This window comes from Petromyzon marinus, unplaced genomic scaffold, assembly GCF_048934315.1.
Source record: "Petromyzon marinus isolate PM22_M1 ecotype Great Lakes invasive population unplaced genomic scaffold, UKy_Petmar_22M1.pri1.0 PM_G_Scaffold_7, whole genome shotgun sequence".
Taxonomy (NCBI): domain Eukaryota; kingdom Metazoa; phylum Chordata; class Hyperoartia; order Petromyzontiformes; family Petromyzontidae; genus Petromyzon; species Petromyzon marinus.
Window position 1 is genome coordinate 6,094,755 of NW_027423024.1, and position 25,447 is coordinate 6,120,201.

Sequence of the window (25,447 nt, forward strand, 5' to 3'; positions counted from 1 at the left end):
GATCGCTGTATAGAATTGCACCATCATTGTCTTTGGCAGGTTGAATTTCTTCAGCTGCCGTAGAAAGTACATCCTCTGTTGAGCTTTCTTGGTGAGGGAGCTGATGTTCAATTCCCACTTAAGGTCCCGGGAGAGAATAGTGCCCAGGAAGCGGAAGGACTCTACAATTTTGACTGGGGAGTTTAACAGGGTGATGGGGGTGAGTGGTGCTGTATTCTTCCTGAAGTCCAAAACCATCTCAACTGTCTTTAGAGCATTTAGCTCTAAGTTGTTCTGGCTACACCAGGTCACCAGATTGTCAGCTTCCCACCTATAGTCAGACTCATCCCCACCAGAGATCAGCCCAATGAGGCTGGTGTCATCCGCAAACTTCAATAGTTTGACGGACAAATGATTGGAGGTGCAGCTGTTGGTATACAGGGAGAAGAGCAGAGGGGAAAGGACGCAGCCCTGAGGAGTTCCGGTGCTGATGGACCTGGAGTCAGAGACTTGTGTTCCCAGCTTAACGCACTGCTTCCTGTCAGACAGGAAGTCTGTGATCCATTTACAGGTGGTGTATGGCACGTTCAGCTGGAAGAGCTTGTCCTGAAGCAGGGCAGGGATGATGGTGTTGAAGGCAGAGCTGAAGTCCACAAACAGGATCCTGGCGTAGGATGCTGGGGCGTCCAGATGCTGTAGGGTGAAGTGGAGGGCCATGTTAACTGTATCGTCCACAGACCTGTTGGCTCTGTAGGCAAACTGAAGGGGGTCCAGGAGAGGGTCTGTGATGGCTTTGAGGTGTGCCAGGACCAGGCGCTCAAAAGACTTCATTACCACAGATGTAAGGGCGACCGGTCTGTAATCATTTAGTCCTGTTGGCCTTAGCTTTTTGGGCACAGGGATGATGGTGGAGGACTTGAGACAGGCTGGTACATGGCATGTCTCCAGGGAGGTGTTAAAGATGTTGGTGAACACCGGAGACAGCTGGTCAGCGCAGTGCCTGAGGGTGGCTGGAGAGACAGAGTCTGGCCCGGCTGCTTTGCGTGGATTCTGCCTCTTGAAAAGTCTATTAACTTCTCCCTCCTGAAGGGAGATAGTCGTCTCTGTAGTATTGGTGGGGGATGGGGCCTCTTGGGTCGGAAGGGGTGGTTCAGGACAGTCCAATTGTCTTTCAAATCTACAGTAGAACTCGTTCAGGTCGTTGGCTAGGCGGGAGTCGTTAGTGGTGTGGGGGGCTCTGGGTTTGTAGTTGGTGATCTGCCTGAGCCCTCTCCAGACAGAAGCAGCGTCTTTTGTAGAGAACTGGTGTTTTAGTCTCTCTGAGTACAGTCGTTTAGCCTCTCTCACCGCTTTGCTAAACCTGTTGTTCGACTCCTTGAATCTGTCTCTATCTCCACTCCTAAATGCTTCCTCCTTCTCCAACCTCAACCTTCTGAGCTTTGCTGAGAACCAGGGCTTATTGTTGTTAAAGTTCACCCTGGTACGTGTTGGGATACAGCAGTCCTCACAGAAGCTGATGTAGGACGTCACAGCCTCTGTGAGTTCATCCAGACTATTGGTAGCAGTCGTGAACATATCCCAGTCAGTACAATCTAAGCACGCCCGCAAATCTTCCACAGCCTCACTGGTCCACTGTTTAGATGTCCTCACAGCAGGTTTACAGAGTTTTAGTTTCTGCCTGTATGCAGGAATCAGGTGGACCATGGCATGGTCAGTGTCCTAGTGCTGCTCGGGGGACGGCGTGGTAGGCTCTACTGACTGTAGTGTAGCAGTGATCCAGAGTGTTCCCTTCTCTGGTTGGGCATTTAATGAATTGTATGTATTTGGGGAGTTCGTGGCTGAGATTACCTTTGTTAAAGTCGCCAAGTACGATAACCAACGAATCTGGATTTGCTCGCTCCACACTCAGAATCTGATCGGCGAGCATGCGTTGGGCCTCTTTAACCTGAGGACAAGGCGGCAAATAAACTCCAACCAAAATGAGCGACGCGAACTCGCGAGGCGAGTAAAACGGTTTACAGGTTATAAAAATTGATTCAAGGAGTGGAGAACAATGTTGCAGAATCACTGTGACATCTACACACCAGCCACTGTTAATGTAAAAACAAATACCACCGCCTTTCGTCTTGCCGGAGAGTGCTATGTCACGATCCGATCTTACAAGATGGAATCCTGCTAGTTGTAGCGAAGTGTCCGGAATCAAATCACACAGCCATGTTTCCGTGAAGCACAATGCAGAAGCTGAAAGAAAGTCTTTGTTTTTTACCATCAGTAGCTGAAGTTCATCCATTTTGTTGTACAGTGAACGTACATTGGAGAGGAAAAAGCTCGGCAGCACTGTTCGGATTCCGCGTCTGCGTAGCCGTACTAGAGCCCCCGACCGTTTACCCCTTGGGCGGCGTTTCGTTGCTTGAGCAAAGCCTAGCGCGGCATTGACTAGAATGCCTACTAATTCTGCCGCTGGAAGCAGAAAAGTAGAAATTAAATCCACAGGAGTTGTTTCCCTGATATTTAAAAGTTCGTCTCTTGTTAGAGAACTCCGAAAATCTTGGCAAAACACTGAATTGACAGACAAAACAAGACAAAACAGGGCGCACCGACCGGCTGAGGCTACCATCATCAGCGCCATCTTCGCACCAGGACGGGTGTACTGAACAGCAAGACTCTCTCACCAGCACTGGTGCGTTGAACAGTAGGCCCCTCTCACCAGCATGGGAGTGGTGAACAGCAGGCCCCTCTCACCAACACGGGTGTGATGAACAGTAGGCCTCTCTCACCAGCATGGGAGTGAACAGCAGACCCCTCTCACCAACACGGGTGTGATGAACAGCACGCCCCTCTCACCAGCACGGGTGTGATGAATAGTAGGCCTCTCTCACCAGCACGGGTGTGTTGAACAGCAGGCCCTCTCACCAGCACGGGTGTGTTGAACAGCAGGCCCCTCTCACCAGCACGGGTGTGTTGAACAGCAGGCCCCTCTCACCAGCACGGGTGTGTTGAACAGCAGGCCCCTCTCACCAGCACGGGTGTGTTGACCAGCAGGCCCCTCTCACCAGCACGGGTGTGCTGAACAGTAGGCCCCTCTCACCAGCACGGGTGTGTTGAACAGCAGGCCCCTCTCACCAGCACGGGTGTGCTGAACAGTAGGCCCCTCAACACGGGTGTGCTGAACAGCAGGCCACTCTCACCAGCACGGGTGTGCTGAACAGCAGGCCTCTCTCACCAACACGGGTGTGCTGAACAGTAGGCCCCTCAACACGGGTGTGCTGAACAGCAGGCCACTCTCACCAGCACGGGTGTGCTGAACAGCAGGCCTCTCTCACCAACACGGGTGTGCTGAACAGTAGGCCCCTCAACAGCAGGCCCCTCTCACCAGCACGGGTGTGCTGAACAGCAGGCCCCTCAACACGGGTGTGCTGAACAGCAGGCCTCTCTCACCAGCACGGGTGTGCTGAACAGCAGGCCTCTCTCACCAACACGGGTGTGCTGAACAGTAGGCCCCTCAACAGTAGGCCTCTCTCACCAGCACGGGTGTGCTGAACAGCAGGCCTCTCTCACCAACACGGGTGTGCTGAAAAGCAGGCCCCTCAACACGGGTGTGCTGAACAGCAGGCCTCTCTCACCAGCACGGTTGTGCTGAACAGCAGGCCCCTCTCACCAACACGGATGTGATGAACAGCAGGCCCCTCTCACCAGCACGGGTGTGCTGAACAGCAGGCCCCTCAACACGGGTGTGTTGAACAGCAGGCCCCTCTCACCAGCACGGGTGTGCTGAAAAGCAGGCCCCTCAACAGCAGGCCTCTCTCACCAGCGCAGGTGTGCTGAACAGCAGGCCTCTCAACAGCAAGCCTCTCTCACCAGCAAGGGTGTGCTGAACAGCAGGCCCCTCAACATGGGTGTACTGAACAGCAGGCCTCTCTCACCAGCACGGGTGTGATGAACAGCAGGCCTCTCTCACCAGCACGAGTGTGTTGAACAGCAAGCCCCTCTCAAGACAAAACTGGACAAAACAGGGCGCACCAACCGGCCGAGGCTGCCATCATCGGCGCCATCTTGGCAGTAAATAAATACATGTATAATCTCAATTGAAAAAGAGAGATGATATCGTGATCCTCTCAGCCGATAAGGGCAATGCCACGGTCATCATGGACAAAATCACATAGAACAATAACAATTCAGGAGCTACTTAATGATGGTAGCTACACAAAAAATTTAAAGAGATCCCACCAACAGCCTCGTTACAAAAACGAACAGCATCATCACTGATTCAGCTTCATTAATTGAACAGACCAAAACGGTTTTCCTTAAAACCTTCTGCTGCTAGACCACCCAGATTATATGGCTTACCAAAAATCCATAAAGAAGGTACACCACTCCGTCCCATCGTCTCCACCATTGGCTCACCCACCTACGAACTGGCCCGATATCTGAGACCTTCAGCCATTCACTGGTAAGACCACCTCTTCTGTACTTAACTCAGCTCACCTGGTATCGTCAATGAAAGACATCTCACTGTTCCCAGGTGACTTACTCGTCAGTTTCGATGTAGTTTCTTTGTTCACCAAAGTTCCTGTGCCCGATGCCCATTGCAATCATTGAGGATTTGGTCCAACGAGGATTGAATGCCGATGTACCGGCCCTGGCGAGACACTGCCTCACCAATACTCACCCGGAATGGAACATTCGACAAACAAGTTGAAGGCACCCCTATGGGTTCTCCCTTATTACCGGTTGTGGCCAATGTTTTCATGGAAAATTTTTGAGACGGACGCCATCCAGGCATCCACTCTACGTCCGTCCTTGTGGAAGAGCTATGTGGATGACACGTTTGTCATCTGGCCACATGGCCGACCGGCTCAAAATAAAATTCCTCAACCACATCAATTCCATAAACCCAGCCATCAAATTCACCACGGAGGTAGAAACGGATGGCATGCTACCTTTCTTGTATGTCTCAATCAAAGAGAGACCAGATGGCTCAATGAACCATTCTGTCTACAGGAGAGTAACCCAGACTGACGGCTACCTAAAACCCGAATCCCAGCACCATCCATCCCGGAAGAATTTCCTCGTCAAAACGCTACACCACAGAGCTCAGTGCATCTCCGGCCACGAACGCCTGACCAGTGAACTCAAAACACGTACACCAAGCCCTCAAGGCGAATGGATTGTCTGACTACACAATCCGCAAAGTAGTGGTACCCCAAACTTTCGCAGTTCTTAAAAATTCTCTTTTCACACCATCAATATGTAAACTCCCCCCCCCCCCCCGCGCCAACCGGCATGTGCACCCGCATGTACACCATTCATCATGCTAAGTCGGCCAATCAAATGCTATTTTTTTACGCTAATTCCTTTGTCAAGGCACCTTGTTTCCTCGCACACAGCTTAAAGGTCGCGGTCTGAGCGTGGCTGTGTTTCACTCCAGCTCTGTCCTCGAGACAGCCCGGTCCCTTCAACTGATGAAGGCCGCTTGTGTTGTGGCCGAAACGTCGTGATTTTTGTTGTTTTATTTTTTTAACCTACGTGACTTTACCGAATAGAACCAAAGAGTACGTGAGGAAGGAGCCATCTGAGGATCCAATAAAAACCATCACCCTGCCATACATAGCAGGGGTAACCAAAAGGATTTCCAAAATCATGAACAAACACAAGATCCAGGTACGATTTAACACAGTACATAAAATTCGCGATCTGATCCCATCTGTGAAAGACAAGATTCCTGACATGCAATATCCCGGCGTCTACAAACTAAGCTGTGTCTGCAGTTACATTGGGGAAACTAAGCGACGTGTCTCGGACCGTGTTCGTGAGCAGAAGGCAGATTTGGTAACACGGTAGGACCAACGCTTCTACCGTGGCTGATGATTATTTTAATACTACGGCTGGCTCACACGAAGTTGATTTCTCTAAGACGATGGCCATCAACAAAGATTCGTTCATGAAGCCATCCATATACACAGCAGACACAATTTCAACCTGTGTATAGTGTAGAGTATGGTGTAGTGTATAGTGTAGTGTATAGTGTAGTGTATAGTAGTGTATAGTGTAGTGTGTAGTGTACAGTGTATTGTATAGTGTAGAGTATAGTGTAGTGTATAGTGTAATGTATAGTGTAGTGTATAGTGTAGTGTATAGTATAGTGTAGTATATATAGTGTAGTGTATAGTGTAATGCATAGTGTAGTGTGTAGTGTAGTGTAGTACACTAGCACATCACACTGGTGGGTTAGCGAGCCAAGCAACAACATCGGCTCGCCGAAAACCAGCAGCGTCAAACTACGAAAGTACCGCGGCATCGCAGGAGCGGCCGATGAAACTGGCCGGGCTCGGGGAGAAATAAAAAAACCGGGACGCTGACGTGGCGCAGGAAGGCTCACGGCGTTGTACGCGCCATCGTGACGCCGCCTGTCGACCCGGTAAAACAATAATATAAACACGCGGAACTCCCTCACGGTGCCGGACGTCGTGACGGACCGTGCCGATGTCGCTGCTCGTTGACTCCCGGCCACGCGAGGGCGAATTTAAATTCTCCCCCCACCCCACCGCACCCCCCTATCCCTAGCTCCCTGGCACGACGCCCAGTCGCCTCCCGTCCAGCAGCACAACGCCGGGGGAAAGCGCTGGGAGGTGAGAGACCGTCGCGAAGACTAAAATAAAATAACAAAAACACTGCGTCCGGTTAACGGAGAGCTGTTTCGTAAAACAAAATTCCCACCCCCACCCCACCCAAAAAAAAAAGTGAAAAGCCAAACTCGGGGCACCGATTGTAACCGGCACGAGGCAAATATCCCCCAATGCTGAAAAACATCGCTCAGTTGGGATCAAACAACAACAACAAATCGTCTTGGTTCTTTCGGGGGGGGGGGGGGGTTCACCCGCTCGCGAAGCGACAAGCCCCGGCGTTTCCGCCGGCAACCACGTCAAGGTGGAGCGCGGCAAGGCGGAGCACAGCAAGGTGGCGCACTCTCGCTCCTCCCCCCCCCCCACCCCGAGCCGCTTCTCAAAAATCTTCCTCCCTCGCCTCGTCGTCATCTTCGTCTGTGAAAACCTGCGGGGGTCGGAATAAATTAGAGAGACGGTGACCGACCCCACCCCCCCCCCCCCCCCTGGGGTGGCCAGAAGCGGATCGCTCACTCAGCCTAAGCAGGAGCATCGGTGATGTGGGCGGACACTCGCTCACCGCTCGCTCGCTCACCGCTCACCGCTCGCTCGCTCACCGCTCGCTCACCGCTCACTCACCACCCACCCCTCCTCACCGCGTAGTCGTAGCTTCCAGCTCCGCTGTCTTGGTGCTGAGGCTGCGGTGGCAACTCGTGCAGCCCCTCAGCCGCCTTGTTGCCACTCTCTAGCGTTAGCAACTACACACGGAGCATCCCCACAACACGCACAGTGTGTGGTGAATCTGTGGGTCTCTGTGTTGTGAGTCTGTGGGTGTCTGTGTGGTGAGTCTATGGGTCTCTGTGTGGTGAGTCTGTGGGTCTCTGTGTGAGTCTGTGGGTCTCTGTGTGGTGAGTCTATGGATCTCTGTGTGGTGAGTCTGTGGGTATCTGTGTGGTGAGTCTATGGGTATCTGTGTGGTGAGTCTGTGGGTATTATTTTGGCAATCGTCATCAGGAGGAGAAAAGAGGGGGATGAAAGCCGCTGAAGCAGCAGGCTGTTTTAAAGTTTTAAAGTTGGGTGTAGCCCAAGGGTCATAAACAAAGTGGGCACAACTTTACCGAAAGACCCAAAGAAAATGAATTCCTGCAGTCACGAAAGCTTTAGGTCGAGTCTGTGTCTCTGTATATACACTACACTACTATATACTACACTATACACTACACTACACACTACACTACTATACACTACACTACTATACACTACACTACACACTACACAGAATACGGAGAGAGACACGGATGGACTGGGCCTCTGTGTCCTGGCGGTGTGCCACTCACGGAGCCACGGTCGCCCTCCGCGTTTCTCCGCGGTGCCTTGGGGAGCGTGGGGGGATCCTCCCTGCACGCATGTGGGTAGTGGGGGGGTGGTGGGGTAGTGGTGAGGGGGGGCACAGCGGCAGGTCGTCACACAGACGACCCCGCGGGCACCGCCGACGTCTGCCCGACGTCCGAGAGAAGCGAGCGACTCACGAGGGGCCCCAGGGCTCGTGACGACGCTGATGCTGACGGCGGTGGCGGTAGAGCAGCAGCAGCAGCAGCAGCGTGGCCACCAGGGCGAGGGACACGGCGAGGATCGCGGCCGGAGCGGCCCAGCTGGCCCGGCCCGCCGCCGCTGCCGCCGCAGAATTCTCTACGTGGCCAAACGGTCCCCCGCGTGGCGTCAGCGTGCCGCCATAGCACGACGACAACCGCCGCGATGACCACACGCGCCAGGCTAGGTGCGCTTTGAGGCTCGCGGCGCTCGCACCCGGGCGTTGCGGGTCGAGGGAGTGAGACGGAGGGACGGACGGAGACAAAGTTCCCCCGTGAAGGCCCCGGCGGACTGTCGGGGCGGGTGCTGTTAGCGAGTATCAGCAGCTGTGAAGGCCGTGATTGTGACAAACGAGGGGATGGGTGGCCAGAACAGGGACACACACACACGCACACGGACACGCAATACACACACATGCACATGGACACACACACGCACACGAACACACACACACACACGGACACACACACACGCACACACACACACGGACACACACGCACACACACACACATGCATGCACACGCACACGGACAGACACGCACACACACACGAACAGACATGCATGCACACACACACACGGACACACACACGGACACGCACACACGCACCAACACACACACACGTACACACACGCACCAACACACACACACGAACACACACACACGCACACACACGCACATGGACACACACACACACACGCACACACACGCACACACACATGCATGCACACGGACAGACACGCACATGCACACGCACACACACACACGCACACACGCACACGAACAGACATGCATGCACACACACACGGACACACACACGAACACGCACACACGCACCAACACACACACACACACACGGACACGGACACACACAAACCAACACACACACGTGCACGGACACACACACACCCACACACACACACCCACACGTACACGGACACGCACACACACACACACACGTACACGGACACACACACATGCAACATTCAGAGATGCGAACAAACCTGTTCGTGTGTCCAGTTGCCTGTTCGGACCGAAAGTCGTGAGTTCAACCGGCGTGCAACAGACGGCGGTGGTGGCATCTACATCTGTAGAACGTGAAGAACCAGTGGCATTTACATCTGTAGAACGTGAAGAACCAGTGGCATCTACATCTGCAGAGCGTGAAGAACCAGTGGCATCTACATCTGTAGAACGTGAAGAACCAGTGGCATCTACATCTCCAGAACGTGAAGAACCAGTGGCATCTACATCTCCAAAAGGTGAAGAACCAGTGGCATCTACATCTGCAAAACGAGAAGAACCAGTGACATTAATATCAACAGAATACGAAAAAACAGTGACATGTACATCTGTAGCACGTAAAGAACCAGTGGCATCTACATCTGCTGAACGTGAAGAACCAGTGGCATCTACATCTGCAGAGCGTGAAGAACCAGTGGCATCTACATCTGCAGAGCGTGAAGAACCAGTGGCATCTACATCTGCAGAACGTGAAGAGAACGTCAATAACCAGTGGCATCTCCATCTGCAGAACGTGAAGAACCAGTGGCATCTACATCTGCAGAACGTGAAGAACCAGTGGCATCTACATCTGCAGAGCGTGAAGAACCAGTGGGATCTACATCTGCAGAACGTGAAGAACCAGTGGCATCTACATCTGCAGAACGTGAAGAACCAGTGGCATCTACATCTGCAGAGCGTGAAGAACCAGTGGCATCTACATCTGCAGAACGTGAAGAATCAGCGGCATCTACATCTGCAGAGCGTGAAGAACCAGCGGCATCTACATCTGTAGAACGTGAAGAACCAGTGGCATCTACATCTGCAGAGCGTGAAGAACCAGTGGCATCTACATCTGCAGAACGTGAAGAACCAGTGGCATATACATCTGCAGAGCGTGAAGAACCAGTGGCATCTACATCTGCAGAAGATAATGAGCTTTGGGTCTCCATGTGAGTCTATAGGTATCTGTGTGAGTAGTCTATGGGTCTCGGTGTGATGAGTCTATAGGTCTCTGTGTGAGTCTATGGGTCTCTGTGTGAGTAGTCTATGGGTGGCTGTGTGATGAGTCTATGGGTCTCTGTGTGAGTCTATGGGTCTCTCTGTGAGTAGTCTATGGGTCTCTGTGTGAGTAGTCTATGGGTGTCTGTGTGAGTAGTCTATGGGTGTCTGTGTGATGAGTCTATGGGTCTCTGTGTGAGTCTATGGGTCTCTGTGTGAGTAGTCTATGGGTCTCTGTGTGAGTCTATGGGTGTCTGTGTGATGAGTCTATGGGTCTCTGTGTGAGTAGTCTATGGGTCTCTGTGTGAGTAGTTTATGGGTGTCTGTGTGGTGAGTCTATCGGTCTCTCTGTGAGTAGTCTATGGGTCTCTATGTGAGTAGTCTATGGGTCTCGGTGTGATGAGTCTATGGGTCTCTGTGTGAGTCTATGGCTCTCTGTGTGAGTAGTCTATGGGTGTCTGTGTGATGAGTCTATGGGTCTCTGTGTGAGTAGTCTATGGGTGTCTGTGTGATGAGTCTATGGGTCTCTGTGTGAGTAGTCTATGGGTCTCTGTGTGAGTAGTCTATGGGTGTCTGTGTGAGTAGTCTATGGGTGTCTGTGTGAGTAGTCTATGGGTCTCTGTGTAAGTAGTCTATGGGTCTCTGTGTGAGTAGTCTATGGGTGTCTGTGTGAGTAGTCTATGGGTGTCTGTGTGAGTAGTCTATGGGTCTCTGTGTAAGTAGTCTATGGGTCTCTGTGTGATGAGTCTATGGGTCTCTGTGTGAGTAGTCTATGGGTCTCTGTGTGATGAGTCTATGGGTCTCTGTGTGAGTAGTCTATGGGTGTCTGTGTGATGAGTCTATGGGTCTCTGTGTGAGTAGTCTATGGGTGTCTGTGTGATGAGTCTATGGGTCTCTGTGTGAGTAGTCTATGGGTCTCTGAGTGAGTAGTCTATGGTGTCTGTGTGATGAGTCCATGGGTCTCTGTGTGAGTAGTCTATGGGTGTCTGTGTGAGTCTATGGGTCTCTGTGTGAGTAGACTATGGGTCTCTGTGTGAGTCTATGGGTCTCTGTGTGAGTCTATGGGTCTCTGTGTGATGAGTCTATGGGTCTCTGTGTGAGTAGTCTATGGGTGTCTGTGTGATGAGTCTATGGGTCTCTGTGTGAGTAGTCTATGGGTGTCTGTGTGAGTAGTCTATGGGTGTCTGTGTGAGTAGTCTATGGGTCTCAGTGTGAGTCTATGGGTCTCTGTGTGAGTAGTCTATGGGTGTCTGTGTGATGAGTCTATGGGTCTCTGTGTGAGTAGTCTATGGGTGACTGTGTGAGTAGTTTATGGGTGTCTGTGTGAGTAGTCTATGGGTCTCTGTGTAAGTAGTCTATGGGTCTCTTTGTGAGTAGTCTATGGGTGTCTGTGTGATGAGTCTATGCGTCTCTGTGTGAGTAATCTATGGGTCTCTGTGAGTAGTCTATGAGTGTCTGTGTGAGTAGTCTATGGGTCCCTGTGTAAGTAGTCTATGGGTCTCTTTGTGAGTAGTCTATGGGTGTCTGTGTGAGTAGTCTATGGGTGTCTGTGTGAGTAGTCTATGGGTCTCTGTGTAAATATTCTATGGGTGTCTGTGTGAGTAGTCCATGGGTCTCTGTGTGAGTAGTCTATGGGTCTCTGTGTGATGAGTCTATGGGTCTCTGTGTGAGTATTCTATGGGTCTCTGTGTGAGTAGTCTATGGGTCTCTGTTTGAGTCTATGGGTCTCTGAGTGAGTAGTCTATGGGTGTCTGTGTGAGTAGTCTATGGGTCTCTGTGTGAGTCTATGGGTGTCTGTGTGAGTAGTCTATGGGTCTCTGTGTGAGTAGTCTATGGGTGTCTGTGTGAGTAGTCTATGGATCTCTGTGTGAGTAGTCTATGGGTGTCCGTGTGAGTAGTCTATGGGTGTCTGTGTGAGTAGTCTATGGGTGTCTGTGTGAGTAGTCTATGGGTGTCTGTGTGAGTAGTCTATGGGTGTCTGTGTGAGTAGTCTATGGGTCTCTGTGTGAGTAGTCTATGGGTGTCTGTGTGAGTAGTCTATGGGTCTCTGTGTGATGAGTCTATGGGTCTCTGTGTGAGTAGTCTATGGGTCTCTGTGTGAGTAGTCTATGGGTCTCTGTATGAGTAGTCTATGGGTCTCTGTGTGAGTCTATGGGTCTCTCTGTGAGTAGTCTATGGGTCTCTGTGTGAGTAGTCTATGGGTGTCTGTGTGAGTAGTCTATGGGTGTCTGTGTGATGAGTCTATGGGTCTCTGTGTGAGTCTATGGGTCTCTGTGTGAGTAGTCTATGGGTCTCTGTGTGAGTCTATGGGTGTCTGTGTGATGAGTCTATGGGTCTCTGTGTGAGTAGTCTATGGGTCTCTGTGTGAGTAGTCTATGGGTGTCTGTGTGGTGAGTCTATGGGTCTCTCTGTGAGTAGTCTATGGGTCTCTATGTGAGTAGTCTATGGGTCTCGGTGTGATGAGCCTATGGGTCTCTGTGTGAGTCTATGGCTCTCTGTGTGAGTAGTCTATGGGTGTCTGTGTGATGAGTCTATGGGTCTCTGTGTGAGTAGTCTATGGGTGTCTGTGTGAGTAGTCTATGGGTCTCTGTGTGAGTAGTCTATGGGTCTCTGTGTGAGTAGTCTATGGGTGACTGTGTGAGTAGTTTATGGGTGTCTGTGTGAGTAGTCTATGGGTCTCTGTGTAAGTAGTCTATGGGTCTCTTTGTGAGTAGTCTATGGGTGTCTGTGTGATGAGTCTATGCGTCTCTGTGTGAGTAATCTATCGGTCTCTGTGAGTAGTCTATGAGTGTCTGTGTGAGTAGTCTATGGGTCCCTGTGTAAGTAGTCTATGGGTCTCTTTGTGAGTAGTCTATGGGTGTCTGTGTGAGTAGTCTATGGGTGTCTGTGTGAGTAGTCTATGGGTCTCTGTGTAAATATTCTATGGGTGTCTGTGTGAGTAGTCCATGGGTCTCTGTGTGAGTAGTCTATGGGTCTCTGTGTGATGAGTCTATGGGTCTCTGTGTGAGTATTCTATGGGTCTCTGTGTGAGTAGTCTATGGGTCTCTGTTTGAGTCTATGGGTCTCTGAGTGAGTAGTCTATGGGTGTCTGTGTGAGTAGTCTATGGGTCTCTGTGTGAGTCTATGGGTGTCTGTGTGAGTAGTCTATGGGTCTCTGTGTGAGTAGTCTATGGGTGTCTGTGTGAGTAGTCTATGGATCTCTGTGTGAGTAGTCTATGGGTGTCCGTGTGAGTAGTCTATGGGTGTCTGTGTGAGTAGTCTATGGGTGTCTGTGTGAGTAGTCTATGGGTGTCTGTGTGAGTAGTCTATGGGTGTCTGTGTGAGTAGTCTATGGGTCTCTGTGTGAGTAGTCTATGGGTGTCTGTGTGAGTAGTCTATGGGTCTCTGTGTGATGAGTCTATGGGTCTCTGTGTGAGTAGTCTATGGGTCTCTGTGTGAGTAGTCTATGGGTCTCTGTATGAGTAGTCTATGGGTCTCTGTGTGAGTCTATGGGTCTCTCTGTGAGTAGTCTATGGGTCTCTGTGTGAGTAGTCTATGGGTGTCTGTGTGAGTAGTCTATGGGTGTCTGTGTGATGAGTCTATGGGTCTCTGTGTGAGTCTATGGGTCTCTGTGTGAGTAGTCTATGGGTCTCTGTGTGAGTCTATGGGTGTCTGTGTGATGAGTCTATGGGTCTCTGTGTGAGTAGTCTATGGGTCTCTGTGTGAGTAGTCTATGGGTGTCTGTGTGGTGAGTCTATGGGTCTCTCTGTGAGTAGTCTATGGGTCTCTATGTGAGTAGTCTATGGGTCTCGGTGTGATGAGTCTATGGGTCTCTGTGTGAGTCTATGGCTCTCTGTGTGAGTAGTCTATGGGTGTCTGTGTGATGAGTCTATGGGTCTCTGTGTGAGTAGTCTATGGGTGTCTGTGTGATGAGTCTATGGGTCTCTGTGTGAGTAGTCTATGGGTCTCTGTGTGAGTAGTCTATGGGTGTCTGTGTGAGTAGTCTATGGGTGTCTGTGTGAGTAGTCTATGGGTCTCTGTGTAAGTAGTCTATGGGTCTCTGTGTGAGTAGTCTATGGGTGTCTGTGTGAGTAGTCTATGGGTGTCTGTGTGAGTAGTCTATGGGTCTCTGTGTAAGTAGTCTATGGGTCTCTGTGTGATGTGTCTATGGGTCTCTGTGTGAGTAGTCTATGGGTCTCTGTGTGATGAGTCTATGGGTCTCTGTGTGAGTAGTCTATGGGTGTCTGTGTGATGAGTCTATGGGTCTCTGTGTGAGTAGTCTATGGGTGTCTGTGTGATGAGTCTATGGGTCTCTGTGTGAGTAGTCTATGGGTCTCTGAGTGAGTAGTCTATGGTGTCTGTGTGATGAGTCCATGGGTCTCTGTGTGAGTAGTCTATGGGTGTCTGTGTGAGTCTATGGGTCTCTGTGTGAGTAGACTATGGGTCTCTGTGTGAGTCTATGGGTCTCTGTGTGAGTCTATGGGTCTCTGTGTGATGAGTCTATGGGTCTCTGTGTGAGTAGTCTATGGGTGTCTGTGTGATGAGTCTATGGGTCTCTGTGTGAGTAGTCTATGGGTGTCTGTGTGAGTAGTCTATGGGTGTCTGTGTGAGTAGTCTATGGGTCTCAGTGTGAGTCTATGGGTCTCTGTGTGAGTAGTCTATGGGTGTCTGTGTGATGAGTCTATGGGTCTCTGTGTGAGTAGTCTATGGGTGACTGTGTGAGTAGTCTATGGGTGTCTGTGTGAGTAGTCTATGGGTCTCTGTGTAAGTAGTCTATGGGTCTCTTTGTGAGTAGTCTATGGGTGTCTGTGTGATGAGTCTATGCGTCTCTGTGTGAGTAATCTATGGGTCTCTGTGAGTAGTCTATGAGTGTCTGTGTGAGTAGTCTATGGGTCCCTGTGTAAGTAGTCTATGGGTCTCTTTGTGAGTAGTCTATGGGTGTCTGTGTGAGTAGTCTATGGGTGTCTGTGTGAGTAGTCTATGGGTCTCTGTGTAAATATTCTATGGGTGTCTGTGTGAGTAGTCCATGGGTCTCTGTGTGAGTAGTCTATGGGTCTCTGTGTGATGAGTCTATGGGTCTCTGTGTGAGTATTCTATGGGTCTCTGTGTGAGTAGTCTATGGGTCTCTGTTTGAGTCTATGGGTCTCTGAGTGAGTAGTCTATGGGTGTCTGCGTGAGTAGTCTATGGGTCTCTGTGTGAGTCTATGGGTCTCTGTGTGAGTAGTCTATGGGTCTCTGTGTGAGTAGTCTATGGGTGTCTGTGTGAGTAGTCTATGGGTCTCTGTGTGAGTAGTCTATGGGTGTCTGTGTGAGTAGTCTATGGGTGTCTGTGTGAGTCTATGGGTCTCTGTGTGAGTAGTCTATGGGTGTCTGTGTGAGTAGTCTATGGGTGTCTGTGTGAGTAGTCTATGGGTCTCTGTGTGAGTAGTCTATGGGTGTCTGTGTGAGTAGTCTATGGATCTCTGTGTGAGTAGTCTATGGGTGTCCGTGTGAGTAGTCTATGGGTGTCTGTGTGAGTAGTCTATGGGTGTCTGTGTGAGTAGTCTATGGGTGTCTGTGTGAGTAGTCTATGGGTGTCTGTGTGAGTAGTCTATGGGTCTCTGTGTGAGTAGTCTATGGGTGTCTGTGTGAGTAGTCTATGGGTCTCTGTGTGATGAGTCTATGGGTCTCTGCGTGAGTAGTCTATGGGTCTCTGTGTGAGTAGTCTATGGGTCTCTGTATGAGTAGTCTATGAGTCTCTGTGTGAGTCTATGGGTCTCTGTGTGAGTAGTCTATGGGTCTCTGTGTGAGTAGTCTATGGGTGTCTGCGTGAGTAGTCTATGGGTCTCTGCATGATGAGTCTATGGGTCTCTGCGTGGGGCAGTGTCAATCCTCACCGATGACAGAGAGGTTGACCCTCCCCTCGAAGTTGTCGTGGGGGAAGGTGGCCACGTGGCAGAGGAAGAGGCCCCCGTCGCCAGCCCGCACGTCCAGCAGCTCCAGCGAGACGTCGCCGGGAGGCCCCCCAACGCGGAACCGCAGTCGGCCCGCGAGGGACGAGTTGGAGTACGCCGTGCCGTGCAGCGGGCTGAGTGCGGCCAAATTGGCCCCCGCCCAGACGTTGCCACGGGAGGCCTTCAGCCAGTTGGCCTGCACCACCACCACGGCCGCACCCCACAGGACGCAGCGCAGCAGCGCCACCTTCTGGCCGACCACCGCCGTGACCTGGCCGTCCGTGTCGACACCCACACGAGGGGCTGGGTGGGAAGACAACACAGAGACCCATAGACTACTCATAGAGACCCATAGACTACTCATAGAGACCCATAGACTACTCATAGAGACCCATAAACTACTCACACAGACACCCATAGACTACTCACAGAGACCCATAGACTACTCATAGAGACCCATAGACTACTCACGCAGAGATCCATAGAGTACTCATAGAGACCCATAGACTATCTTCTTTGGTAATTTCGATGAAGTCACGTAGAATGAGAATAAAATAATAAATTGATAAAATAACACAATAATATTCTTACGACGTATCGGCCACAACACAAGCGGCCATCATCAGGTGAAGGGACGAGACTGTCTGGAGGACAGCGCTGGTCTGAGCGTGGCTGTGTTTGCTCCAGCGCTGTCCTCGTGTTCGCTCCAGCGCTGTCCTCCAGACAGTCTCGTCCCGTCACCTGATGAAGGCCGCTTGTGTTGTGGCCGAAACGTCGTGAGAATATTATTGTGTTATTTTATTTTATCAATTTATTTTATTCTCATTCTACGTGGTGACTTTACCGAAAGAACCAAAGATGAATCCTTGCAGTCACGAAAGCTTTAAATCGAAATCCATAGACTACTCATAGAAACTCATAGACTACTCACGCAGAGTCCCATAGACCACTCAGAGACCCACAAGACTACTCACACAGAGACCCATAGACCACTCATAGAGATCCACAAGACTACTCACACAGAGACCCACTTCACACGCACAAAAATACCTCTCACTCATTCACCCAGCCACCCACTCACCCACGGTGCTGTGTGGTGGAGGGACGGAGACACACGACAGTGGAGACCACTCCCCTGCCTTCCACCGTGGCAAGTCGGCTACCATTCTCACGCGGACGCAGTACTCATCCTCGCGTCCCGGCAGAAGCATCATTCGGTGTTGGTACCGGCATCCGATGAAGCGCTCCTGGCAGTAAGCATCATCATCATCATCAGTAGTAGCAGCAGTAGTAGTAGCAGCAACAGCATCATCATCAGTAGTAGTAGCATCATCAGTAGTAGTGTCATTGGTAGTATCATCATCATCAGTAGCAGCATCGCCACCCACCCACTCAACCACGCACATCTCCCGCCACAACCTACCGACCCCCGTCACAACTCCCGCAATCTCTCACCGTGAGTTGAACGCCGCCTCTTGTCGAAATGTCAACCTGATGGTGGAACTTCACGTCGTGCGACACCAGCGCCCTCCACCCCCGCCCAACGGAGACCAACAACGATAGCTTCCGCACCTCCGGCTCTCCGTCGACCACCGCCTCCAACTCCCCAGCCACCCCAGGACCACCGTCATCACGGCGGTCATCGTCACCGCCGTCACGGTCATCGTCATCGCCGTCGTCGTTGTCGCTGTAGCCATCATCGTCGTTGTCTTCATCGTCACCCACAACACCGCACTCCTCATCCTCATCCTCACCACCATCGCCCTCCTCCTCCTCCTCCCCCCGCGTCAGTTTGTCGAGCCTCAGGGTGAACGACGGAGCGCTGAGCACAGCTGAGACACGGGAGAGGGGGGGTCATGGCGAGGGATGTTTGTGTGATCTCTCCCTGTCCTACAGAGTGAGTGAGTGAGTGGAGTTTGTGTGATCTCCCCCTGTCCTACAGAGTGTGTGAGTGGAGTTTGTGTGATCTCCCCCTGTCCTACAGAGTGTGTGGAGTTTGTGTGATCTCCCCCTGTTCTACAGAGTGAGTGGAGTTTGTGTGATCTCCCCCTGTCCTACAGAGTGTGTGAGTGGAGTTTGTGTGATCTCCCCCTGTCCTACAGAGTGTGTGGAGTTTGTGTGATCTCCCCCTGTTCTACAGAGTGTGTGAGTGGAGTTTGTGTGATCTCCCCCTGTCCTACAGAGTGTGTGGAGTTTGTGTGATCTCCCCCTGTCCTACAGAGCGAGTGGAGTTTGTGTGATCTCCCCCTGTCCTACAGAGTGAGTGAGTGGAGTTTGTGTGATCTCCCCCTGTCCTACAGAGTGTGTGAGTGGAGTTTGTGTGATCTCCCCCTGTTCTACAGAGTGAGTGGAGTTTGTGTGATCTCCCCCTGTCCTACAGAGTGTGTGAGTGGAGTTTGTGTGATCTCCCCCTGTCCTACAGAGTGTGTGGAGTTTGTGTGATCTCCCCCTGTTCTACAGAGTGTGTGAGTGGAGTTTGTGTGATCTCCCCCTGTCCTACAGAGTGTGTGGAGTTTGTGTGATCTCCCCCTGTCCTACAGAGCGAGTGGAGTTTGTGTGATCTCCCCCTGTCCTACAGAGTGAGTGGAGTTTGTGTGATCTCCCCCTGTCCTACAGAGTGAGTGGAGTTTGTGTGATCTCCCCCTGTTCTACAGTGTGAGTGGAGTTTGTGTGATCTCCCCCTGTTCTACAGAGTGAGCGAATGGAGTTTGTGTGATCTCTCCCTGCCCTACAGAGTGTGTGGAGTTTGTGTGATCTCCCCCTGTCCTACAGAGCGAGTGGAGTTTGTGTGATCTCCTCCTGTCCTACAGTGAGTGGAGTTTGTGTGATCTCCCCTGTCCTACAGAGTGAGTGGAGTTTGTATGATCTCCCCCTGTTCTACAGAGTGAGTGGAGTTTGTGTGATCTCCCCCTGTTCTACAGAGTGAGTGAGTGGAGTTTGTGTGATCTCCCCCTGTCCTACAGAGTGAGTGAGTGGAGTTTGTGTGATCTCCCCCTGTTCTACAGAGTGTGTGAGTGGAGTTTGTGTGATCTCTCCCTTTCTTACAGAGTGAGTGAGTGGACTTTGTGTGATCTCCCCCTGTTCTACAGAGTGAGTGGAGTTTGTGTGATCTCCCCTTGTACTACAGAGTGAGTGGAGTTTGTATGATCACCCCCTGTTCTACAGAGTAAGTGGAGTTTGTGTGATCTCCCCCTGTTCTACAGAGTGTGTGAGTGGAGTTTGTGTGATCTCCCCCTGTCCTACAGAGCGAGTGGAGTTTGTGTGATCTCCCCCTGTCCTACAGAGTGAGTGAGTGGAGTTTGTGTGATCTCCCCCTGTCCTACAGAGTGTGTGAGTGGAGTTTGTGTGATCTCCCCCTGTTCTACAGAGTGAGTGGAGTTTGTGTGATCTCCCCCTGTCCTACAGAGTGTGTGAGTGGAGTTTGTGTGATCTCCCCCTGTCCTACAGAGTGTGTGGAGTTTGTGTGATCTCCCCCTGTTCTACAGAGTGTGTGAGTGGAGTTTGTGTGATCTCCCCCTGTCCTACAGAGTGTGTGGAGTTTGTGTGATCTCCCCCTGTCCTACAGAGCGAGTGGAGTTTGTGTGATCTCCCCCTGTCCTACAGAGTGAGTGGAGTTTGTGTGATCTCCCCCTGTCCTACAGAGTGAGTGGAGTTTGTGTGATCTCCCCCTGTTCTACAGTGTGAGTGGAGTTTGTGTGATCTCCCCCTGTTCTACAGAGTGAGCGAATGGAGTTTGTGTGATCTCTCCCTGCCCTACAGAGTGTGTGGAGTTTGTGTGATCTCCCCCTGTCCTACAGAGCGAGTGGAGTTTGTGTGATCTCCTCCTGTCCTACAGTGAGTGGAGTTTGTGTGATCTCCCCTGTCTTACAGAGTGAGTGGAGTTTGTATGATCTCCCCCTGTTCTACAGAGTGAGTGGAGTTTGTGTGATCTCCCCCTGTTCTACAGAGTGAGTGAGTGGAGTTTGTGTGATCTCCCCCTGTCCTACAGAGTGAGTGAGTGGAGTTTGTGTGATCTCCCCCTGTTCTACAGAGTGTGTGAGTGGAGTTTGTGTGATCTCTCCCTTTCTTACAGAGTGAGTGAGTGGACTTTGTGTGATCTCCCCCTGTTCTACAGAGTGAGTGGAGTTTGTGTGATCTCCCCTTGTACTACAGAGTGAGTGGAGTTTGTATGATCACCCCCTGTTCTACAGAGTAAGTGGAGTTTGTGTGATCTCCCCCTGTTCTACAGAGTGTGTGAGTGGAGTTTGTGTGATCTTCCCCTGTCCTACAGAGTGAGTGAGTGGAGTTTGTATGATCACCCCCTGTCCTACAGAGTGAGTGAATGGACTTCGTGTGATCTCCCCCTGTTTTATAGAGTGAGTGGAGTTTGTGTGATCTCCCCCTGTCCTACAGAGTGAGTGGAGTTTATGTGATCTCCCCCTGTCCTACAGAGTGAGTGAGTGGAGTTTGTGTGATCTCTCCCTGTTCTACAGTGTGTGAGTGGAGTTTGTGTGATCTCCCCCTGTCCTACAGAGTGTGTGGAGTTTGTGTGATCTCCCCCTGTTCTACAGTGTGAGTGGAGTTTGTGTGATCTCCCCCTGTCCTACAGAGTGTGTGGAGTTTGTGTGATCTCCCTCTGTCCTACAGAGTGAGTGGAGTTTGTGCGATCTCCCCCTGTTCTACAGAGTGTGTGAGTGGAGTTTGTGTGATCTCCCCCTGTCCTACAGAGTGTGTGAGTGGAGTTTGTGTGATCTCCCCCTGTCCTACAGAGCGAGTGGAGTTTGTGTGATCTCCCCCTGTCCTACAGAGTGAGTGGAGTTTGTGTGATCTCCCCCTGTCCTACAGAGTGAGTGAGTGGAGTTTGTGTGATCTCCCCCTGTCCTACAGAGTGAGTGTGTGGAGTTTGTGTGATCTCCCCCTGTTCTACAGAGTGAGTGGAGTTTGTGTGATCTCCCCCTGTCCTACAGAGTGAGTGGAGTTTGTGTGATCTCCCCCTGTCCTACAGAGTGAGTGAGTGGAGTTTGTGTGATCTCCCCCTGTCCTACAGAGTGAGTGAGTGGAGTTTGTGTGATCTCCCCCTGTCCTACAGAGTGTGTGAGTGGAGTTTGTGTGATCTCCCCCTGTCCAACAGAGTGAGTGAGTGGAGTTTGTGTGATCTTCCCCTGTCCTACAGAGTGAGTGGAGTTTGTATGATCTCCCCCTGTTCTACAGAGTGAGTGGAGTTTGTGTGATCTCCCCCTGTCCTACAGAGTGAGTGGAGTTTGTGTGATCTCCCCCTGTTCTATAGAGTGAGTTAGTGGAGTTCGTGTGATCTCCCCCTGTCCTACAGAGTGAGTGAGTGGAGTTTGTGTGATCTCCCCCTGTCCTACAGAGTGAGTGGAGTTTGTGTGATCTCCCCCTGTCCTACAGAGTGAGTGGAGTTTGTGTGATCTCCCCCTGTCCTACAGAGTGAGTGAGTGGAGTTTGTGTGATCTCTCCCTGTCCTACAGAGTGAGTGAGTGGAGTTTGTGTGATCTCCCCTGTCCTACAGAGTGAGTGGAGTTTGTGTGATCTCCCCCTGTCCTACAGAGTGAGTGGAGTTTGTGTGATCTCCCCCTCTCCTACAGAGTGAGTGGAGTTTGTGTGATCTCTCCCTGTCCTACAGTGAGTGAATGAGTGAGTGGAGTTTGTATGATCTCCCCCTGTCCTACAGAGTGAGTGAGTGGAGTTTGTGTGATCTCCCCCTGTGCTACAGAGTGAGTGAGTGGAGTTTGTGTGATCTCCCCCTGTCCTACAGAGTGAGTGGAGTTTGTGTGATCTCCCCCTGTCCTACAGAGTGAGTGAGTGGAGTTTGTGTGATCTCCCCCTGTGCTACAGAGTGAGTGAGTGGAGTTTGTGTGATCTCCCCCTGTCCTACAGAGTGAGTGAGTGGAGTTTGTGTGATCTCCCCCTGTGCTACAGAGTGAGTGAGTGGAGTTTGTGTGATCCCCCCCTGTCCTACAGAGTGAGTGAGTGGAGTTTGTGTGATCTCCCCTTGTGAGCCGAAGACACACACACAGGCAGAAAGAGTCACAGACATACACAGCGACACACACAGACAAAGATGACAAAGATCCTCCGTGTAGCCTGAAAAAGACCATTGGGGCAAGTGCTGTTAGTGAGCACCAGACAGACACGGACAAAGGGAGACACAGAGAGAGAGACACAGAGAGACACACACACACAGAGACACAGAGAGACACAGAGAGACACACACACAGAGACACAGAGAGAGACACACACACAGAGACACAGAGAGAGACACACACACACAGAGACACAGGCATATGTACAATCTCGTGCCACTCACTTTCCATCAAGGGCAGGACCACAACCGCGACCCAGGGTGAGGATCGTGACGGCGAGGATAAGAAGGAGAATCTCACACGGAGGAGGTAGCGGTCACCGGGATCGTCCAGCGCCGAGGAGACGTCGCACCGTGTCTCCGTTGTTGCAGCGCAGACGGTCTGCCAGCGGGCTCGTCTGAAGCTGCGCAGACAGAGACACAGGGAGGAGTGGTGAGGGTGGTGAGGAGCCAGTGGGTGAGAGAGACGTGTGTGTGTGAGTGAGTGGGTTGGTGGATGAGTGGGTTGGTGAGTGAGTGGGTGAGTGGGTTGGTGAGTGGGTGAATGGGTTGGTGAGTGAGTGGGTGAATGGGTGAGTGGGTGATTGAGTGGGTGAGTGAGTGGGTTGGTGAGTGAGTGGGTTGGTGAGTGGGTTGGTGAGTGAGTGGGTGGGTGAGTGGGTTGGTGAGTGAGTGGGTGAGTGGGTAAGTTGGTTGGTGAGTGAGTGGGTGAGTGGGTTGGTGAGTGAGTGGGTGAGTGAGTGGGTTGGTGAGTGAGTGGCTGAGTGAGTGAGTTGGTGAGTGAGTGAGTGGGTTGGTGAGTGGGTTGGTGAGTGAGTGGGTAAGTGAGTGGGTAAGTGAGTGGGTTAGTGAGTGGGTGAGTGAGTGGGTTGGTGAGTGAGTGGCTGAGTGAGTGAGCATCTCACAGTTTGCTCTGAACTCTGTACGTAACATTCAGGTACGTTGAGTTGGTCGTGGTCGTGGTGGTCGAGTTGATAGTTAAAGGATCAACAAGTGGGGGTCTATCCCCTCCATCCCCACTGGGAGCCGCTTCAACGGGGTCCCAGCAAAGGGTCGCCAGGAGGTCTCGAGACTCCAAACGAACATTCAGTGGGAACAGCGGAGCTGGGCAGATGGGGAAAAAACACTCAAGAGTGCGCTAACCACTGCACCACCACTCCTCACACACACACAGTGCGCTATCCACTGCACCACCACTCCACACTCACACAGTGCGCTAACCACTGCACCACCACTCCCCACTCACACTCACACAGTGCGATAACCACTGCACCACCACTCCCCCCACAATCACAACCTGGCACCCGATTTATCGACCATCTCGGGCTCTGCTCACCGTGGCTGCTGCACGTGACGAGGTGGTGGAGGAGGAGGAGAGGCAGGATGAAGGGGAAGAGTAGGCCAAGTTTGTAGAGTTTCGACATCGCCATTAACCCCACACGCAGCCACGCACCCGCCTCACCCAAGTCACGTGCTGAGGAAATCGATTCAAGGTTAAATTAAAAACTCGGATCGATTCCTGTGGGGATAACAAATGCGAATCGATAGTGGTCAAAAATGTAGCCGATGGCATCGATCCACATTGGGACTGCATTGGAATTGACGTTGGTCGTGAGTGTAAAATGGAATCGAATACATTTTCGATAACATGGGAATTGATTATGGCGATTTGTTCTAATAACATAGGAATCGATCTAGCTAGGGATTTAAAGCGCATAAAATCGAATCCCATTGGGATACCTACCATGAGAATCGATTGTGTTAGAAAAGGAGAGCGTTTAGAATCGATTCCTATTGAGAATGAATCAGAATCAGAAAGGGTTTTATTCGCCATGAAAGTTCACACCGACACGGAATTTACTTTGGCAGGATGGTGCATACATTCAACATATAGGAATCTAAAATCTTAAATAAGTTTTAAACAAGTCTTACTATAATAATAAGGGTTAAAAGTCTAACTAACGCCAAGGGGCTGAATTATATAAAATTGAATAAATATCGAATATAAAATAGCTTTAAGATATAATTTAAAAATAAAAAATACAAATAGGTTAACATAGTTAATATCGGCAAGGTGTCATTATGTAGATAAAATGTTAAAATCAGTGTTAGCCCTTGGCCTCGTTTAACAGGCCAGCAGCAGATGGGAAGAAACTGTTTTTATGGCGTGAGGTTTTGGTCCTGATGGACCGAAGCCTTCTGCCGGAGGGGAGTAGCTGAAACAGAGAGTGTCCAGGGTGGGAGAAATCGGCCACAATCTTCCTCGCTCGCCTCATGGACCTTGTCGTGTGCAGGTCCTCGAGGGTTGGTAGATTGCAGGCAATTACCTTCTCAGCAGTGTGGATGATACGCTGCAGTCTGCTCTTGTCCTTGGCAGTGGCAGCAGCATACCAGACGGTTATGGAGGAGGTGAGGATGGATTCAATGATCGCTGTATAGAATTGCACCATCATTGTCTTTGGCAGGTTGAATTTCTTCAGCTGCCGTAGAAAGTACATCCTCTGTTGAGCTTTCTTGGTGAGGGAGCTGATGTTCAATTCCCACTTAAGGTCCCGGGAGAGAATAGTGCCCAGGAAGCGGAAGGACTCTACAATTTTGACTGGGGAGTTTAACAGGGTGATGGGGGTGAGTGGTGCTGTATTCTTCCTGAAGTCCAAAACCATCTCAACTGTCTTTAGAGCATTTAGCTCTAAGTTGTTCTGGCTACACCAGGTCACCAGATTGTCAGCTTCCCACCTATAGTCAGACTCATCCCCACCAGAGATCAGCCCAATGAGGCTGGTGTCATCCGCAAACTTCAATAGTTTGACGGACAAATGATTGGAGGTGCAGCTGTTGGTATACAGGGAGAAGAGCAGAGGGGAAAGGACGCAGCCCTGAGGAGTTCCGGTGCTGATGGACCTGGAGTCAGAGACTTGTGTTCCCAGCTTAACGCACTGCTTCCTGTCAGACAGGAAGTCTGTGATCCATTTACAGGTGGTGTATGGCACGTTCAGCTGGAAGAGCTTGTCCTGAAGCAGGGCAGGGATGATGGTGTTGAAGGCAGAGCTGAAGTCCACAAACAGGATCCTGGCGTAGGATGCTGGGGCGTCCAGATGCTGTAGGGTGAAGTGGAGGGCCATGTTAACTGTATCGTCCACAGACCTGTTGGCTCTGTAGGCAAACTGAAGGGGGTCCAGGAGAGGGTCTGTGATGGCTTTGAGGTGTGCCAGGACCAGGCGCTCAAAAGACTTCATTACCACAGATGTAAGGGCGACCGGTCTGTAATCATTTAGTCCT

General features: G+C 51.2%; 1 protein-coding gene across 3 annotated transcripts; it reads right to left on the minus strand.

Moving 5' to 3' along the window:
* Positions 1–6,949: 6,949 nt before the first annotated feature.
* LOC142920241 (uncharacterized) lies at positions 6,950–23,670 on the minus strand. Of its 3 annotated transcripts, none has more exons than XM_076062744.1 (11): positions 23,505–23,670; positions 23,074–23,272; positions 22,394–22,572; positions 17,542–17,918; positions 17,168–17,333; positions 16,030–16,389; positions 9,175–9,456; positions 8,111–8,270; positions 7,919–7,979; positions 7,238–7,339; positions 6,950–7,029 (listed from the first exon to the last, which is right to left on the minus strand). In XM_076062744.1, the coding sequence occupies exons 1-11, from the start codon at positions 23,596–23,598 to the stop codon at positions 6,982–6,984; spliced, it is 2,028 nt and encodes a 675-aa protein (XP_075918859.1). In that variant the 5' UTR covers positions 23,599–23,670; the 3' UTR covers positions 6,950–6,981. The 3 variants fall into 3 exon arrangements, with proteins under 3 accessions (XP_075918859.1, XP_075918860.1, XP_075918861.1); XM_076062745.1 differs by having other exon boundaries at positions 9,175–9,258; positions 23,505–23,668; XM_076062746.1 differs by lacking the exons at positions 6,950–7,029; positions 7,238–7,339; positions 7,919–7,979; positions 8,111–8,270 and adding an exon at positions 8,437–8,497 and having other exon boundaries at positions 23,505–23,665.
* Between the last annotated feature and the right edge of the window lie 1,777 nt (positions 23,671–25,447).